This window comes from Salvia splendens, chromosome 16 (assembly GCF_004379255.2).
Source record: "Salvia splendens isolate huo1 chromosome 16, SspV2, whole genome shotgun sequence".
In the NCBI taxonomy this organism is placed as follows: Eukaryota; Viridiplantae; Streptophyta; class Magnoliopsida; order Lamiales; family Lamiaceae; genus Salvia; species Salvia splendens.
Genome location: NC_056047.1, coordinates 22309504 through 22330333, shown reverse-complemented (window position 1 = coordinate 22330333; position 20830 = coordinate 22309504). Strand labels below are relative to the sequence as shown.

Genomic DNA, 20830 nt, shown 5'->3' with positions numbered 1-20830 from the left:
CATATAGTTTATTAGTTGGATGTTGTTACACGGTCACCTTCTTCTTAATAATGGTGTACATTGTAGTCTCATAGGATCTCTCTCTAAATATCTACCTCTAGTAGAGATGTCAACTGGGCCATGACCCGCAAGGAAAAAAGCGGGTATGGAATAAGATTGTCGTTATGTCAGGCTCAAATTGGGACTATTTGCAAACCCAGGACCAAGCCCGCTATAAGCCTAGACCATGTCCAGGCTCCGCCGATGCACGGCCCAGCAAAATAACTAGCTCTAGTCAACCCTTGTTTTCAAAGAAAAATAAAATTTCGCCCCATGGAGATTAAACTTGTGCCTCCAAATTCATTTACTCCCTCGTCCACGAAAAATAGACCACATTGTGAATGACATGAGTTTTAATATGGAATTGGTTAAATAAGAGAGAAGGGGAAAAAATGTGATAGTGGAATGTGGGGTCCATATTATTAGTAGTGTTTAATTGTGTTAGGTAGCAAATGTGAGATCTTTTTTCAAACTTGGTCTATTTTTCATAAACAACCAAAAATAGCAAATGTGATCTATTTTTCGTGGACGGAGAGAGTTTCATTTAAGTCTCTTACTAACTAATCTACACAACTCGTTCTGATTTTTTTTTTTTTTGCTTTTATATATTTATATAAAAACATTTTAAAATTCAGTCCTGCCCAACCCACTTATCAAGTGGACATGGGTCAAGCGGGACCTAGAGATATGGTTTATATCGTGGTGGGCCTCAACCAAGTGGGCCTCCACCGGATCAGTCCACTTGACTAGTATAACTTCTCAGAATGTCCCACAATAAGTGGATCATTTTCCTTTTAAGCAAAACATCATCGGTTAACTTTACTTTACTCTCTCTACTTTTCATTTTCTCATACTTTACTCTCTCTACTTTAACTTTTTAGATAACAATTCCTTAAATTTCGTACTCAAAAGAAGTGGCTCGCTTATGATGGGACGAAAGAAATATATTTATTCTCTCGTAACTCTCCAACTTTATCTTACTCCACTCTGACTCATTAAATATTTACTATTTTTAAATTTTCATGCTCAAAATAATTGTTCCAATACTAATGTGACGGGAGTATAGTCTTAATTTCTTGCCCTTCAAATATCAAAATTCCATGGTGATAACTGATAAGTTAATGTTCTTAAATTTATGATCCCCTTACTGTTGGTGAGTCGGTGACTCTTTTCTCTTTTTAAATGACGTTCATCTTTTACTCATATTGAGTTTTTTAGATGACTTTGGTTTAACATAGCAAAACATATTTCAACTATCTAATTTCATATACGGGACGTTCAATTTGCAAGATTATATTCTGAAATTAAATTTGTAATGTAATTGGTTCATGAGATTCAATTATATATTATAGGTCTTGATAATTTTATGCAGGCCTAGCTCGGCAATAACAAACAAAAATAATGGGCTCAGGCCCACACCATACTAGAGAGATTCGGCCAAGAAAAGAAAATTTGATCCCCTATGCTTGTTTCATGAATAAGAGCACAAATTCACCAAGAAAAGAATAGACAAATAACATATGAAAGGGAAAAATGGCTTTATATATATATATATATATTTGGAATAATGAGAAGTTGCTGAGATACAAATCGGCCGTCAGGATTTACAACTTGTAGGCTTATCCACGCCCAAAAAAAAGGAACAAAGAAAAATGTTTAAGCAGCTCTTCTCCTTTATAGTCGGCATAATTATTTCCGACCTTGGTTAATTCTGCTGTGATTTTATTTACCTCTACAACTATTGGACTGCCTATTCATCTACTATTAATTCCACAGTTATAGTATACAAAAAGGGAACTGGGAAGTTACCTTCTCCTTCTCAATATCTCCGTTCCCCTACGTCCTGTCGCCTGCACCACCGGCTTATTACAATGCCGGGATCCTCCACCAGAAACCCCGGCTTGGCTTGATCCTGCAATCAACGCAGGAGCTTCCACGCACAACAAGACATTGCCTGCTAAAGGTCCCCGTCTTGCCTGTTTATGAATACAAGGTGAAAGAGCTAAAGCCGTCACGGGTGGTACCAGTTAGGGCCGAATAGGTAGCCGGAGAGGTCTTCTGCGCTCGAGTCCTTGGTGCTGTCTGTACTATACGAGCCAGCGTCGGACGTGCTGAAGATGGAAGAACTATCACTCGACGAGTCCCCTACGTGTTTTTTATGCTGCTTCACTTGATATTCCCAGTCCTCAGGATCTACTATGGGAGAGCCACCGAAATCATTTGGAGACATCCAATGGGCTGCGCTTCGACCAGACGAGCTTAATTTTGATTTCGGATTTTTTTTCTTTGGATTGATGATGGGAGGGATGGCCTCCATGTTTTTCTGGGCTTTCGCGTCCGAATACAAACTGCTATTCCTAGCGAAAGATGCGCCTCTTGGGGCATGCCTAGAGGGATAATAAGCATTTCCTTTAGCCCATCTCCAGATTCAAGAAACATGTATATGCAGCTATGGTTACTAATCAAAATTACCTTGCGTAGAAGAGAATGTATGCTTCTGCAGATAAGACTGCCTCCAAGTCTACACGGCTCACCTGCAGGATGAAAGGAAGGTCAGCAATCATATACACGTTATTCTAGCTACTCCCATTGCTATAATCATGTCAACAATTTGATATTTCAGAACGCAAAATTCTTTCATTTGAAGTTTGAAACATTACATATTCCTAGAGAACATAAAAATAACATGAAACCGAGTTAAGGTAGAAGCCAGTATCAAGGTAACTTACCCTGCTGTCATCAACTCTAAACCAATATCCTTTGGAATTCTTCACGTAACTGACATAGTGACCACTGTAAGCACCATTCATTACACCCAAGTGAACAACCACTGCATAGAGATGATATGTTGGGTATTTGTCCCCCGTCCAACTCATATAAGGAGAAAGGTCCAAAACCTCAGGAAAGCGAATTAGTTTACTCAGCTTCTCAAAATTGCCTGACTGGAGAGAGAGAGAGAGAGTCAGCAATGTACAGAAATTATGAACATGCTAGTTAAATGTGCATATGATTTTAGTTAAATTACCCGGAAACGCTTCAGAACAACAGTGAGAACATTAGGAGCCTCAAGTATGGTCAGTTTCTTCTTTGCTTTCTCATAAGATTTGCATCTGCCAAAGTAGCACGCAACAAGTATCAAGCTAGATTAAACTCAACAAGAAATGAGTAGATCAATGTGTTTCCGAGTGTATAAATATTCAGTCACTGATTACTAACTTCTGTATCAAGGAATGAAAATTATCTACATTAATTTAGTAATATTCAAATTCAAGATATGAAAAAGAAAGAGATTTAATGATTTTCAAGTTTCAAACTTGGCAATTGGCATGATGCCACCAGATCAAACCAGAAAGGTGAGCAAATATAGTTCGTTTTCTAACACTTCCTTGGATCATAACACATAAGGGAAGGCGAAGGATTACCAAAACAATGTGATATAGGAAATGATTCTCTCTCATAGTAGTTCTAAAAGGATCATAAAGGCACAACCTACATAATAAGTCCATCACAAAAGTAGCAACCAGAGTTGTGATTCTTTTGATTTATTTTTAGGCCAGATATGGAAACAAGGCTACAGGAAATGATACTCCCTCCGTCCCCCATTAGATGTCCCAGTTTTCTTTTTTGGGATGTCTCTTATTAATTATCCCACTACTATTTGATAATGGACTACATATTATACCAACTCACTTACATTTTATTATAAATCTAATACTATATAAAGAGAGGACTCGCATTCCACTAACTTTTTCCACCCACTTTCGTCTAAATTTCTTAAAACCTCTATCCGGTCAAAGTAGGACATATAAGTGGGTGGCGATGGAGGGAGTAAAACTTTTGGGAACTTTCATGATTGTTAATTTGTAGTATAACAGATGATTTGAGGTACCTGTTGCACTTATACTTATCATCTCCGCCAAGTGTTTCAGACGACGTGAACTGTGCAAGAGCCTGTTCAAGTGTGTATATTGCCCCGTCAATCTCCACCATAAGATCCAGCATCCGATCATGCCGCTCAGATCTCTCTAAACACTTCGTGCACTTAATCTGGGAGGTCAAAGTATCAATGATTAAGAGAAATAATTACGGCATATATTGTCACTATGAAACTGATTAACTTGCAAGAAAGTTTATAATTGAGGGTATGAAACTAGGATCCTATCATCCTAGATCTATCAACATGGAGACAGACCTTTGATCGAAGGTAACCACCAAAAGTCAGACCCATAAGGGTTGAATCCTCAGCGAATGTACCAGAAACCCCAGCTTCTTCAAGGCATGTGGATTGCATTTTGTCGACGACATTTCTGGTATAACATAAACATGGTCATTATGAGCATATCCATTACAGATATTCCAAACAAAACGAAACTTGCATCAGATACTAGCCTTAAAAACTCATGTGCATCTTCTTCTCTTCCAATTGGCTGTATATGGGACAGTAGTCCAACTGGGGATAAAGGAGAGTTTGTTTCTTGTCCCTGTCGAATCAGATGTTCAAACTTACAAATAAAGCACCAGTCTCTCTTCCGACCTGAATCATGGTAACGTAGGCTCACATAAATCACAAGAACTTTAAAGATTCCCACAAACTAAGCATCCAAAGTTATTTACAAATGGTACTTGCATGATTTTGAATGTAACCCTTGAAGAAGATAAGAAGTAATCGGCCGAGTAAAAATCAGACACTGCAGCACAGCATTCGCATAACAACTGCAAGAAGAAGAATTAAGATAAGTTGCATTATATAGAAGAAGAAATGAGAATTTTTATGGACGATGTCCAAATTTCAGAAATTGTAGATTTAAACACAAGCAACACCAAATCAGTCGGTAAGGCATAAAATATGATCATTTGAATTCTTCCTTGCCCTAAAAATAATGTATTGCCATCAGGGCATGTGCCCACAAGTGTAAATATTGTATGTATGCCATGAATGCATGCACACATGGAATACTTGGGTATACAGCCGGAACCTCCGGTTTGTAAAGTCACATTACACGAAGATATTGTATATAAATAAAATAGGCTAGGATTAGTGATAGATGAACAATTATCCTTTAATTCGAAAATCACAGTGTATTAATACTAGCCCTTGATTTTCTTGATCTCGTGGCCTGTGATTTTTTCTCTAGTTAGCTGCTAATGGCACTTGCCCTATATCACTACTTATATAATATATATGATGTGATCATATAATAACCCTCAAATCACGTAATAACCCTATAATTAAATATGAACCACACATATTTTCTAATCTTGTGGTTGAGATTCAAACTTAGATTTACTTCATAAAAAAGGCGCAGGGGGTAAATATGTCATTTCTCTCATTTAATTTTTGAATTTCGCTCCATTCTTTCATACTCTCTCAGTTCGATTCTCTTCTCTTCTCAGCGATTTTGTTTCCATATTCATCTTCTCATCGATTTTGTTTCCAGATTTTCTTCCGATTTGGTTCAATATTCCATAATCTCCAGATTTTGTTTCCATATTTCTCGCATAATTGTGAATTGTGACCGGTGAGATGTTTTCAATTTTGCATTCTTATTTTCATTGATTACCTGTTCAATTGCTGTCAGAATTGTGGTGGAGATTTAGTTATAGGGTTATCACACAAAATGTTACTTTCAGCGCATAAAATGATACTTTTGTTTATAAAATGATGCATTGGTGATAAAATGACACTTTAACCTAATAAAATGATACTCTAAGCGGATAAAATGACAGTAACCTTATAAAATGATATATAAGCTGAAGAAATGGCATATAAGCTGACAAAATGACATATAAACTGATAAAATGATACTTTAACCTGAAAAAGTGATATATAAGCTGATAAAATGATACTCGCAGCATATAATATGCCAATAAACTGATAAAATGATAAAATGATACTCGCAGCAGATAAAATGATACTTCTGACCTATAAAATGACAAAATGATAGTTGCAGCAGATAAAATGATACTCTGAGTTGATAAAATGATAGTTTTGCCGGATAGAATGATACTCTGATTTGATGAAATGATAGTTTTGCCGGATAGAATGATACTCGGAGTTGACAAAATGATAGTTTTTCCGGATAGAATGTTACTCTGAGTTGATAAAATGATAGCTTTACTGATTTGTATGTATGTACATTCATGTTTGTGATGATGCTTTGAAGCCAATGATTGGTATGAAATTCAATACATTAGTAGAAGCAGCTAATTTCTATGAACATTATGCTCGTTCAGTTGGTTTTGGCATTCGTAAACTGGGCAACAAATCAATTCATGATATTATGTAATTATATTATGCATTGCCGATTATGTGTTAACATGATACTTTTGGCTTATAAATGTTAGGTTTGCTGCATACAATGATAGTTTTGCCGGATAGAATGATACTCTGAGTTGATAAAATGATAGTTTTGTCTGATAGAATGATACTCTGAGTTGATAAAATAATTGTTTTGCCGGATAGAATGTTACTCTGAGTTGATAAAATGATAGTTTTGCTGAATAGTATGATACTCTGAGTTGATAAAATGATAGTTTTACTGATTTGTACATTCCTGTTTTCTATCCCTGTTATCATTTTATCATTTGAAACTATCATTTTATCCCCTGAAACTATCATTTTATAATTTAAAACAATAATTCATCATGGAATAAGGTATGAATTGATGATACAAAACCAAGTATGAAGTAAATTCAAAGTAAATTCATCATGCTGTCATATGTAACTCTAAATCTACACTAAAAAACTATAGAATCTAAAAACGAGAATCTCTGGCAAAATGAAAAATCGAAAAAACAAAAGTGAAATAAGTAATAAACTTCATCTAGCCTTCCTTCGATGATGCTGAGCGTTTCCCTCGACATATTCTAGAATTTGGATGATTTTCCTTCGAAACTGAAGAAGCAGGGTTTAAATGCGATCGGAGGGTTTTGAGTGTGAGAGAAATTGAATGCAGCGTTTGATCACGTTTTCTTCTTACCCGCCCAATTTTATAACGAAATGACAATTTTGCCCTTAATATATCCGAAATATGATAGTTTTATTTGATAAAATGATAGTTTTGTTAGATAAATCCAGACCACATATTTTTAAAATGTGTGGTGGAGATTTAGTTATAGGGTTATCACACAAATTGGAGTTATCATTATAACGCGCCCCTATATGACCACACATTTTTAAAATCACGTGGTTTAGATTCAAACTTAGCTTTCCTTCATAAAAGAGGCGCAGAGGGTAAATATGTCATTTCGCTTATTTAATTTCTGAATTTCGCTCATGATAAAATTTACGTATCCAAATTTCACTCATTTAAATACGTAAAATCTTATTTCCCATGATATACAGATGTATGAGGTTCAGTTACACGTATGTATGAGGTTCAGTTATACGTAAAATCTTATTTCCCATGATATACAAATTTCACTCATTTAAATACGTAAAATCTTATTTAAGTATCATTTTATCATTTTATCAGTCAAAAGTATCATTTTATCAACTCAGAGTATCATTCTATCCGACAAAACTATCATTCTATGCAATAAACCTAACATATATCATTTTATCATTTTATCAGTCAAAAGTATCATTTTATCAACTCAGAGTATCATTCTATCCGGCAAAGCTATCATTCTATACAATAAACCTAACATATATCATTTTATCATTTTATAAGTCAGTCAAAAGTATCATTTTATCAACTCAGAGTATCATTCTATCCGGCAAAACTATCATTCTATGCAATAAACCTAACATATATCATTTTATCAGTCAGTCAAAAGTATCATTTTATCAACTCATAGTATCATTCTATCCGGCAAAACTATCATTCTATGCAATAAAACCTAACATATATCATTTTATCATTTTATCAGTCAAAAGTATCATTTTATCAACTCAGAGTATCATTCTATTCGGCAAAACTATCATTCTATGCAATAAACCTAACATATATCATTTTATCATTTTATCAGTCAGTCAAAAGTATCATTCTATCCGGCAAAACTATCATTCTATGCAATAAACCTAACATATATCATTTTATCATTTTATCAGTCAGTCAAAAGTATCATTTTATCAACTCAGAGTATCATTTTATCAACTCAGAGTATCATTTTATACGGCAAAACTATCATTCTATGCAATAAACCTAACATATATCATTTTATCAGTCAGTCAAAAGTATCATTTTATCAACTCAAAGTATCATTCTATACGGCAAAACTATCATTCTATGCAATAAACCTAACATATATCATTTTATCATTTTATCAGTCAGTCAAAAGTATCATTTTATCAACTCAGAGTATCATTCTATACGGCAAAACTATCATTCTATGCAATAAACCTAACATATATCATTTTATCATTTTATCAGTCGGTCAAAAGTATCATTTTATCAACTCAGAGTATCATTCTATCCGGCAAAATTATCATTCTATGCAATAAACCTAACATATATCATTTTATCACTCAGTCAAAAGTATCATTTTATCAACTCAGAGTATAATTCTATCCGGCAAAACTATCATTCTATGCAATAAACCTAACATATATCATTTTATCAGTCAATCAAAAGTATCATTTTATCAACTCAGAGTATCATTCTATCCGGCAAAACTATCATTCTATGCAATAAACCTAACATATATCATTTTATCATTTTATCAGTCAGTCAAAAGTATCATTTTATCAACTCAGAGTATCATTCTATCTGGTAAAACTATCATTCTATGCAATAAACCTAACATATATCATTTTATCATTTTATCAGTCAGTCAAAAGTATCATTTTATCAACTCAGAGTATCATTCTATCCGGCAAAACTATCATTCTATGCAATAAACCTAACATATATCATTTTATCAGTCAGTCAAAAAGTATCATTTTATCAACTCAGAGTATCATTCTATCCGGCAAAACTATTATTCTATGCAATAAACCTAACATATATCATTTTATCATTTTACGTGATATTTGGCGAAATTCAGAAAGTCAATGAGGGAAATGACATATTATCATTTTATCAACTTAGAGTATCATTCTATCCGGCAAAACTATCATTCTATGCAATAAACCTAACATATATCATTTTATCATTTTACGTGATATTTAGCGAAATTCAGAAATTAAATGAGGGAAATGACATATTTACCCCCGCGCTTTTTTTTATGAAGTAAATCTAAGTTTGAATCTCAACCACAAGATTAGAAAATATGTGTGGTTCTGATTTGGTTATAGGGTTATTACGTGATTTAAGGGTTATCATATATATATATAGGGTTTTGATCCATGGAAAAGCATTCTTAATACAAAAATGCAGAACCAAGCATACAAAAGTCATTTTTAGGTCATTGTAAGCTTATTTTTACGTCATTATAGTAAGGATGACATGAAATGGTCTTAACATGACCTTAAATCCAAAGTTTATAATATGACCTAAAACTGCTTTACAATGACCCTCCGTGTTTTTGTTTAATTATTGACCATTGGATTGTCAAATCTCATGGTCAGGATTTGGTCTGGATTTTGTATTGAGATCAAGTTTTGTATTGATCATTTTCATATATATATATATATATATATATATATTATATATATGTGTGTGTGTGTGTGTGTGTGAGAGAGAGAGAGAGAGATAAACATATAATCCGCTTGTAGTGAACCTAATGCATAAAATATTCATGATTAGTAGTTTTACAATAAGAATTGGTTACCAAATGATTAAAATTTTCATTTATATAGTACTCATTCCGTCTCATAGTAGATGTCACACTTTCTTTTTTAGTTTGTCCCACAAAATATGTCACATTTCATTTTTTGGAAAAAGTTCCTTCTCACATCAATTATAAAATTATATTTTCTCTCATCACCTAACACACAAAATAACTTTTTCTAAAATCATGTGTCATCTCTCAAATGTGACATCTACTATGGGACGGAGGGAGTATATCTCATGCACCTTTCCAAATCCTTAGCAACGTATCTTTTTCCTTGATTAAACTTTTATTTCAGACAAATTGAAAAAAGGACAGAGTATAGAACAAAATAGAATGGCTAAGAGAAGGAGAAGAAGCTATTGGGGAATTGATCAATCAAATTCTTTTGCAGTGACAAAGAATTTTTGGTTTAGAAGTTCAAAAGCAGAATCGTTTTCATGGGCAGAATCGATATGACAGCAGAACAAATTTTGTTTCTTGGGGGCCCAATTCATCACAGTCCAACCCACAGTTTTTTTTTCTCACACACGCTCTAAAAGGTATGAACACTATTTTCGGACCTGATACAAATATAATCATTATTCTTAAAAAGTCATGGAGTAGTAAATCTAATGAAATACATTTAATAATCAACAATAGGAAAAAAATTAAACCATAACTTTTAATTAAAGGAAAAGTTTTGAATCTGAATTTCGAGATTTTCCTAGATGAACAATTATATTCAAAATAAGTTTATTTTCCACATTGCCTATAGTTTAACTCCTTTCTTCATTTTACGTTTCAGTAGTACTTTTTAGACAATAAATTTGTACTACTGAATTACATTAAACTATGTCAATGTGATGAACGAATAATAAATTTTATGAAATACTGTGATTTTTATTATTCAAATTGCATCTGGGTGGTGGTTGTTTTCATTTTATTTATTAATTACTAGGAAAGTATTTAATTTTTGTCTTTATCATTATGGAGTATGATTAAAATTGAAAATTCGCCATCAAGGTTTATAGTTATCAACAAGAATTGTAGCCAAATTTTATTATGATTATAATTAAATTTATTTATGGATTATAATTTCAAAATATTTCATTTTCTTCGAATTGGATATTCTATGATTTTTGAAAATCTATCGCCGAAAGTGAAATTAGAAAATCTATAAAAATTCATAGAAATTCTAAAAAAATCGGAGTTTGAAATTTCAATTATTAAAATCACGCACAAACCACCGCAGCACTTTATAATCAATCATTTATATGTAAGTAAATATCATAAACACAAATAATTGATTACGATCAATAATTGAAATCTAAAAATGAATACAACGAAATACGATCCAAAGCTAACTCAACCTATTCTATCCCCCATTTAACTGAACTCAAATTCATAATTAATACTAGTAATAAATTTAATTCTACCTATTCTCTCCACCATTTAGTATTGCTTTAATTTTTATTACCGTTGTTTCTCCTAACCTTTTTAGTTTTATTACAATGAACTTTTAGTCAAAATTGGGAGACATTGATCTCTAGATCTTCTACATGGTTTCATCCATAAAACTCCATCACCAGATATTGAGAGCAGTTAAAACTCTTAAATCTGGTCTCACATCGATTTTGTGATGCTCTTAGCTCCCCTACATAAGTATGGATAACTCTCCCCCTTATAAGTTATTTTAAGGGCTGGGTGACCCATTTCTAATATGGTAACAGAGCGGGGCCAAGTCGATGATAGAATTTATCTCTTTATCTCTTCTCTTACCTACCCATGTGATGGAAGTCTGATGTGTCATTCCGGCTCACAAATGAGGGGTCGTGTTAAAACTCTTAAATCTTGTCCCACATCGACTTGGTGATGATCCTAGCTCATCTATATAAATATGAATAACACTCCCCCTTATAAGACCTTTTAAGGGATGAGTGGTTCATTTCTTGGCCCATTTCTAATAAGAACCGTCATTCTTACTTTTAGATTTACACTTCATTATCGCAAATACAAAATAGAATTATCTTAATTTAATTTGGCGTATTCAGTTAATAAAGAGAGAATGACTATGTCAAAAATTAATAAAAAAATTATAAATATATACAGTGAGATGTGATCATATGATAACTCATAAATCACCTGATAACTCTATAACTAAATCTGGACCATATATATTTTCTAATCGTGTAGTCCAGATTCAAACTTAACTTTCCTTCATAAAAAACGTGCAAAGGTATAACTGTCATTTGATCAAGTAAAAGTATCCATTTTATCATCTGAAACTATCATTTTATCTACCCAGAGTATCATTTTATCAGCCAAAAGTATCATTTTATACCTTTAAACTATCATTTTATCTACCCAAAATATCATTTAATAATCTGAAACTATCATTTTATTAAACAAAAGTATCATTTTATCATCTGAAACTATCATTTTCTTTACTAAAAGTATCATTTTATCAAGCAAAAGATCATTTCCTCATCTGAAACTATCAATTTATCAAGCGAAACTATCATTTTATCATTTGACTATCGTTTTATCAAGCAAAAGTATCACGTCCTTTCACCTTGCCCGCCAATTTTAATTATGAAATAATGATTTTGCCCTTATTATACCCGAAAAATGATAATTTTATTTGATAAAATGATAGTTTTACTTAGATCAAATATAGACCATATATTTTTAAATTGTGTGGTACAGATTTAGTTATAGGTGATGAATCCGCGAATTTCTGATGTTAGTGAATGCAGGAAAATACAGATCACGACACAAAGAATTTACGTGGTTCGATTTACTGAAGTAAATCTACGTCCACGGGAAGAAAAGAGGGCAGAGTTGTATTGCTTGATCTGTTTTCTACAGCTTACAAATACAAACTTGCTATATGGTGTTTTATCTCTAGAGAGCTTAACCTTTTTCTACCAGATCTAAGTTCTATTTATATAAAGGACCAAGATCGTGGCATGCAGCACCATTTATTAGGTAGTGGATGTCGTGGAGATCGTGGCCTAAGATCGTGGATGTAGCGTAGGTGACGGCCTACGATCGTGGCCTGAGTTGACACCACGTGGTAGTGGGTGTGTTGGAAGTTGTGGAAATCCTGCATGGTCCACTAACTCCTTGTTCGGTCGAATACTGAGACCGAACTGCTTTGGTTGCCGATCTGAGAGTAGAGCTTGATGCCGACCTGAGAGCAGAGCTTGATTGGTTGGCTTTTGCCGAGCTGTAGGCTGAGGCCGAACTCTTACTGAGACCGAACTGCTTTGGTTGCCGATCTGGGAGCTTGATGCCGACTTGAGAGCAGAGCTTGATTGGTTGGCTTTTACCGAGCTGTAGGCTGAGGCCGAACTCTTTGGTAATGCCGAACTCATACTCTTCCTTGGGCTTTGGGCTGATGGGCCGTTGGTGCTGTTGGGCTTGTTTAGTCCGTACCCCATCACTACCCCCCCGAAAGACGAAGTGAATCACTTCGGCGAAGCGAGTCACTTCGGCATTCTGGATAAAGGTACGGGGGAGGCTGACGTCAGGGGACGTGCCTTGCACGTGACTGCATTAAATGCGACAGTAAAATCCGGCCGTTGAATCCCGAAAAGGTGGGATTCGAAACGGTGCGACGATTTTGAAATCTTCGCCGAATCTGATAAATACCTCCTTTCTTCATCATTGAAGCACTTTTGCGACTGCTTCTTCTGCACTCTATCTCCTTTGCGTAAAAATTTCCTTCCGCTTTCAAGAATTTCTTCAGAATTTCTTCAGATTTTGCAAAGAGTAAGAACCATGTCTTCTTCTTCTTCTTCCGAGTTAGGTAGCGGTAGGAAAGGGGGCAAGGGGTCTTCTAGCCGGAAAGAGTCCGGAGAGAAGACTGTAGAATACTTTCACAGCGTCTTGAGTAAGGACACCGTGATATCTCTACACGAAAAATATCTTCTTCCCGGGGGGAAGGCGGTGGTTCCCGACGATGATCATAGGGCTAACGACCCGCCGGAGGGTTATGCCACCGTTTACGAAGCCTGCTTAGAATGCGGGCTTCGTTTCCCTCTTCCCCCACCTTTTGTAGAGCTTCTTGATTTTTTTCAACTCCCTTTAGGTCAGGTGACTCCGAATTCTTGGAGGCACTTGTCGGCTTTTGCTGCCGAACTCCGTAGGCTAGATAAGGATCTGTCTCTGCGGGCAATCCTTAATTTTTTCCAATTTAAAAGGAAGGGATCTTGGTTTTACTTGATCCCCTTACAGCCTTTTAGGGCATTCTGCAAAACCAAGTGGCCGAAATGGCAAAACCGCTTCTTTTTTTATAATAGGACAGCGGCTCCGGGCTTCCCCTGGAGAGGGCCGAAGTCCGTGATTCCTCATCCTCGGTTAGAACCGTTGGCCGAGCTCGAGGGCGAGCTCAATAAGATTCCTATGATTAGGAAACAATACTCGGAAACTGAGCTCGTCAAGGGCGACCTCGTGTTCAATATCTCGTCTTCGGACGAAGAAACTGAGGGTGAGGATTTCTTTTTTATGCTTTACTGCTTTAGCAGCGAAAACTAACCTTGTTTCCTTGCTTTTTGGCAGTGTACATGCTGAACAAGGCTAGCCGCAAATCTTCGGAGTCCAAGGAGCCGGAGAGGCCGAAAACCACCAGCTCGGCGTCTGATGCCGAGAGGACTCCGAAAAGGCAAAAAACCTCTTCGGATCCGAAGAAGCCGGAGTCGACTTCGGCAAAGGGGAAGGGGAAGGCCCAGAAGCCCCCGAGAGCGCCAGAGAAAGACGTGGTCTTGGCGCCTCCTTCGGAACATATCTGTGAGCCGTTTTTATGGCCCACGGACTTCGCCGAGGTGAATTCTCTTCTTGATTTTCTGACCTTGCTTTTTTCCTGTATTTTTTGTGGCCCCTTTGTTGACTTTTTTCTTTATCCATTTTCAGAGGAACGATATGCTCTCCAAGCTCGTCGCCGTCGAACTCTCCAAAGCGTCCAATGACTATGCTGAGATGCAGAGGAAGTTGGCGGCTGCTTGTCATCGGGCCGAACAGGCTGAGGCTAACTTTGAGAAGGCCAGAGCTGCTAGGATTTCGGCCCAGGATGAAGCTCAGTTTGCCAAAAACCAGCTCGTCATCCAGCGAGAGCAGACGAAGCGGAGCGATGCTGCCGCCGTGGCTGCCCAGGGGGAGGCTCTCCGTGTTTACACGGAGAAACTCTTTTTGAGCAGCCAGTTCTCGGCTTTTGTCGGTAGTCTGGTAAGGCTAATTACCGATAAGGGCGAGCAGGGGGCCGACGTCGTGCTGCCTCTGTACAGCCGAGAGATAGCAGCTCGGCTTCAGAATCTGCCGCTCCTTGAGGAGCTCGCTTCATCCTCGGTCCTGCTTTCTGCAGACCGAGTCCGGAGTTGTCGAGCTGATCGGGACGAGAACCTGGAGGCTATCTTTGCCTCCGTGGGACCCGTTTCACCCGCTTCGACTTACAACGGAGGGGTGAGGCCGAGCCGCTGGAGCGGGAGGCCGAAGTCGAGCGGGCCGGGCATCCGGAGAAGGAAGCCGATCAGGAGGCGGAGGCGAGGCCGGCAGGATGCGAGGCCGAGGCTGAGGTAGCTCAGGAAAAAGGAGCTGAACCAGACCGAGGAGCCGGAGACGAAGCTGGCGGAGTATGATTTCGTCTCCCTTCTCTTAGTCTAGTTTTCTTCCTTGTAAAATGGCCTTGAAGCCCTCCTAGTGTAAAAAATTTTCCTTGTGAATGAAAAATTCTCTACACTTGTCTTCGTATAGCTTTTCGTACTCGCCTTTATTCCTGTTGTATTTTACTATCTGCTCGGTACAGCTGCCGAACTAACATAGCTGTTTTGCACTCAAGGAGATGGAGATACTTCACTGGAAACGGCTGTACTCTTCGGCTTTAGACGAAGCTGAGAAAGAGCTATAGCCGATCAGACGAAGAATGACGAGCTTCTGGCTCGTTTAGTGGAGCTGGAGGCCGATAATAAGGACTTAGAGTCCGATAAGAATGATCTGGAGGCCGAGCTGAATACGACCATTGCTGAGAGGACTGCGTACGAGGATTACATCCGTGTGCGCGGGGGAATGACCATATCAGATGTTCAGAGTCGAGTTGACGAACTGTGGGAGGAATATCATGTACTCCGGAGGAACAATGCGCTGGAGAGCTCGGCTTGCCAACAAGTCGTGAAATCATTGCGGCGCTGGGCTTCTCGGTACGACATAGTTCTTTCCCGGCGTCCCTCAATTGAGAGATTCCTCAGGCATTTCCCGCCAACAGATGCTAGTACTCCAGCTCAAACCTCTGATTCACTTGCTCAAAACCTACTCCAAGTCAGCAACGAACTCAGGGACAACCGGAGACGTCAAGTCGAGGACGGACTGAAGTTCGCAGAGGAGTTGTGGTTATGAGTGAGCAAGATCGGCAAATGCTTCGTGAAGAGACTCTTCGCCGCCGAGGTGCTAGGACTTCCCGGGCTCAGAGAAGAGGTGGCAGGTCGATTAGAGCATCTCGTCGACCTGCTTATTCTGCGGCTGCCTGGAACGCCCGAACTCAGCTTCACGAGGATTTTGTGAATAGATGGCTCAACTTTAGCAACCCTGGACAGTAGAATAGTCCTTTGTAATAGCGTAACGCCATCTCGTAGGGTAGCGGAGTTGTGTGCCGAACAAGATTTGAAAAATGAAATTTTGTTTTCGCTTCTACACTCTGTATTTATACAGCTTAGCGAAAAAATTTCATCGTACTTGTCCTCGGTCTAGAAAGTAAACTTCTTTGACCGGACTTGTCTTGGTCTTATGAAGTAAACTTCTTTGACCGGACTTGTCCTTGGTCTGATGAAATAAACATCTTTGACCGGACTCTCGTCTTTGGTCTGATGAAATAAACATCTTTGACCGACTCGTCTTTGTCTGATGAAATAAACATCTTTGACCGGACTCGTCTTTGGTCTGATGAAAAATAAACATCTTTGACCGGACTCGTCTTTGGTCTGATGAAATAAACATCTTTGACCGGACTCGTCTTTGGTCTGATGAATAAACATCTTTGACCGGACTCGTCTTTGGTCTGATGAAATAAACATCTCTGACCGGACTCGTCTTTGGTCTGATGAAATAAACATCTCTGACCGGACTTGTTTGGGTTCTAATTTGGCGATTTTTGTCGCCGGGATCGAACTTTCCCTTGTCCTAATTCGGCGAGTTTTATCGCCGTGGATCGGACTTTCCCAGTTAACCGAAGTGGTCTTATGCAGTAAACCTCTTTGACTAGACATGGTCGTCCTCGGTCTTATGAGGTAAACTTCTTTGACCGAACTTGGTCGTCCTAATTCGGCGAGGTTATCGCGTGGATCGGACTTTCCTTATTGCAGTTCGTTTCAGACGAAGTGCTTATTTCTTAAGCCGAATTGTGTCTTGTATCTTCCTGAGAAGCTTGGACTCACAATCGTTGGCTTATTGCAGTTCGTTTCAGACGAAGTGCTTGTTAAGCTGAATTGTGGTCTTGTATCCTCCTTGGAAGCTTGGACTCACAGTCGTTGGCTTGTTGCAGTTCGTTTCAGACGGATGCTTGTTAAGCTGAATTGTGGTCTTGTATCCTCTTTAGAAGCTTTGACTCACAATCGTTGGCTTATTGCAGTTCGTTTCAGACGAACTGCTTGTTTAAGCTGAATTGTGGTCGTGTATCCTCTTTAGAAGCTTTGACTCACAATCGTTGGCTCGTTGCAGTTCGTTTCAGACGAACTGCTTGTTTAAGCTGAATTGTGGTCTTGTATCCTCTTTAGAAGCTTTGACTCACAATCGTTGGCTTGTATATGTTCTAAGAAGGGGATCAGCCTTCGAAGAACAAGATACCTCAGTAACATTTGTAAGAGACGACACGCACATAGACAGACAAAACGCACATAGACAAAACGCACATAGACAAAAAGACCAAGCAAACCAAAGAAAGCACATTGACCGAACAGGACTCAAGACTGACTGACTGACCGGACTGTCTCTTACAAATGGAACTTTTTGAGGTTGGAAACGTACCATGTTCGGGGTACTTGTGCTCCTCACACGCGAGTCAATTTGTAAGACCCTTTGCCGAGGACTTCTGACACCCGATATGGGCCTTCCCATGTGGGTTCGAGTTCGCCCAGCTTTTCTGCTCGGCTTACTTCGTTGTTTCTCAAGACGAGATCTCCCACTTGAAATTGCAGCTTTTTCACCCTTTGGTTATAATACCGGGCTACTTGCTCCTTGTACTTGGCTGCTTTTATGCAGGCCAATTCTCTTCTTTCTTCGGCAAGATCTAGTTCGGCTCTCAGTCCGTCACCATTCATTTCTGAGGAGAAATTGAGTTCGGGGACTGGGTATGCCGATCTCAACCGGAATCACGGCTTCAGTGCCGTACACCATCGAGTTCGGCTCCGGTGTGACTTCGGTCATTTCGCCTGCCTCTGACTCCGGCTGCTGTGATTGCTATGCTTGATGGTGCCAAACTGATTGCTCGGCACTTTTAAGCGCAATCTGCGAACACACTTGCTCTTTTTCGATCACCTCGGATGACCGCTATCCCTCCTTTGGTGGGGAAGGTGTTCGGCGAGGAAGCCTCTGATCGCTATGATCGGGCTTCTTTTTGTCTTCTCTAGATGAGCTGTCTAAAGACCGTTTTCGACGGTCTGCCTCATCGGCACGAGAAAACTTGTCCGCAATGTCCCACATCTCTTGAGCTGTTTGCGGACTGCATTCCACGAGCTTTCTGTAGAGAGCTCCGGGCAGGATTCCATTTTGGAATGCCGAAATGACAAGTAGATCATTGAGATTATCTACTTGTAGGCATTCCTCATGGAATCTCGTCAGGAAGTCGCTGATCTTTTCGTCGTGACCTTGACGTATAGAAAGCAGCTGAGCCGAAGTAATCCGGGCTTCCGCTTTCTGAAAAAACCTCCTGCTGGCGTTCCCGATGAGCAGCTCGGGGAACAGCTTGCACATATGGACCTCATTGAGACCCTGGTTCGCCATATTATACTGATAGCGTCCCAGGAAGTCATGAGGATCCACCAACCCGTCATAAGTCATTGACGGAGCTCGGTAGTTCTGTGGCAAGGAAGTTCGGGTGATATCGGCCGAGAACGGAGTCTTCAATGCTCCGTACATGGCGAACCCGACACCTCTTCGGTATGGAGGAGATGGAGTTCTCCTGTGATTCCGGTACCGAGGAGGAACAGGAACATGTCGGGGTTGAGGATTCTTCTTCCTGGAAGACACGGCACTACTGCGGTAGCGACTTTCATGTCTGGATGAGGAAGGAGAATCCACCGTTTTCGTCTTCGGCTCTTGGCTCTTTTGCAGGAAGGCTAAGAACTCATCCTGCTTCTCAGCCAAGAACAGCTTGACAGCCTCATTCAAATCAGGCTGCTGGGAAGACTCGGTGTGTGGACCTTTTGAGCGGCTTGTTCCTTCATCGTGAAAACTGGAAGTAGCTGTATCCCGAGGCTGTTTTCCGGACCTGCGGGCTGGACTAGCTTCCTCATGGTTTTCACGAACGGTATTACGGGTAGTGTGTGATCTGGTATGCATTTTTTTGGGGTGGAAAAAGGGTCAAAAATTCGCTTATCACAAATTTGGTTCTCTGTTCCCACAGACGGCGCCAGTGATGAATCCGCGAATTTCTGATGTTAGTGAATGCAGGAAAATACAGATCACGACACAAAGAATTTACGTGGTTCGATTTACTGAAGTAAATCTACGTCCACGGGAAGAAAAGAGGGCAGAGTTGTATTGCTTGATCTGTTTTCTACAGCTTACAAATACAAACTTGCTATATGTTGTTTTATCTCTAGAGAGCTTAACCTTTTTCTACCAGATCTAAGTTCTATTTATATAAAGGACCAAGATCGTGGCATGCAGCACCATTTATTAGGTAGTGGATGTCGTGGAGATCGTGGCCTAAGATCGTGGATGTAGCGTAGGTGACGGCCTACGATCGTGGCCTGAGTTGACACCACGTGGTAGTGGGTATGTTGGAAGTTGTGGAAATCCTGCATGGGTCCACTAACTCCTTGTTCGGTCGAATACTGAGACCGAACTGCTTTGGTTGCCGATCTGAGAGTAGAGCTTGATGCCGACCTGAGAGCAGAGCTTGATTGGTTGGCTTTTGCCGAGCTGTAGGCTGAGGCCGAACTCTTACTGAGACCGAACTGCTTTGGTTGCCGATCTGGGAGCTTGATGCCGACTTGAGAGCAGAGCTTGATTGGTTGGCTTTTACCGAGCTGTAGGCTGAGGCCGAACTCTTTGATAATGCCGAACTCATACTCTTCCTTGGGCTTTGGGCTGATGGGCCGTTGGTGCTGTTGGGCTTGTTTAGTCCGTACCCCATCAATAGGGTTATTACATAAATTGGTATTGTCATTATAATGCACCGCTACATACAGTTATATGGATTATATCTATTGATGAAAGAAATTAATTTTATGCGTTTTTTGTGCTCATCTTGTGAATAATGATTATTAGTTGCTGAGTGTGAGGAAAATAGTAAAGTTACGAGCTGCCGAAAAGAGTCCCGAGCTCGTAACTGCCGAAGAAAAGTCCCGAGCTACCGAAGAAGAGTCCCGAGCTCGTAACTGCCGAAGAAGAGTCCCGAGCTCGTAACTACCGAGAAGAGTCCCGAGCTCGTAACTACCGAGAAGAGTCCCGAGCTCGTAGCTGCCGAAAAGAAGGTCACAGCTCCCGAGCTTCAGGAGCCGTCCGATCAAGCGCGCCATCTGCAAGATTGAATGTCAACCGTAGATTCAACTAGCCGTTGGATTCGTAACAGTTTTTGTGTTTGTTTTCGGCTTTCTAGTTTGTTAGTTGCTAAGCTCTCTTATTCGGTTCTCATACATAAGAACGAGAGAGAGATGTTTTCAGTTTGTAACAGATAACATCCATTTTAGATTTTTCTCAAGAAAGCTTTCCAAATTTTTCCCAAAGTGTGTTCATCATTCTTGTTCATTGATTCTTGATTGTGTTTCTCGATACTATTCTAACAAGTGGCGCCGTCTGTGGGAACTATCCGGCAAGAGTATCGATCAAAATCAGATTGAATCGGTGTTGATGATGGCTTCAAGATTCGAAGCAGAAAGATTTA

At 39.1% G+C, this 20830-nt stretch overlaps 1 protein-coding gene across 1 annotated transcript; it reads right to left on the bottom strand.

Moving 5' to 3' along the window:
• Positions 1–1560: 1560 nt before the first annotated feature.
• LOC121770359 (ubiquitin carboxyl-terminal hydrolase 17-like) lies at positions 1561–4796 on the bottom strand (the record flags this gene model as incomplete). The annotated part of the gene is made up of 8 exons (XM_042167100.1): positions 1561–2426; positions 2512–2573; positions 2769–2981; positions 3065–3149; positions 3929–4086; positions 4232–4346; positions 4429–4573; positions 4667–4796. Coding segments are annotated over 8 exons (1284 nt in total), but the record flags the coding sequence as incomplete, so codon positions are not given.
• Positions 4797–20830: the final 16034 nt, after the last annotated feature.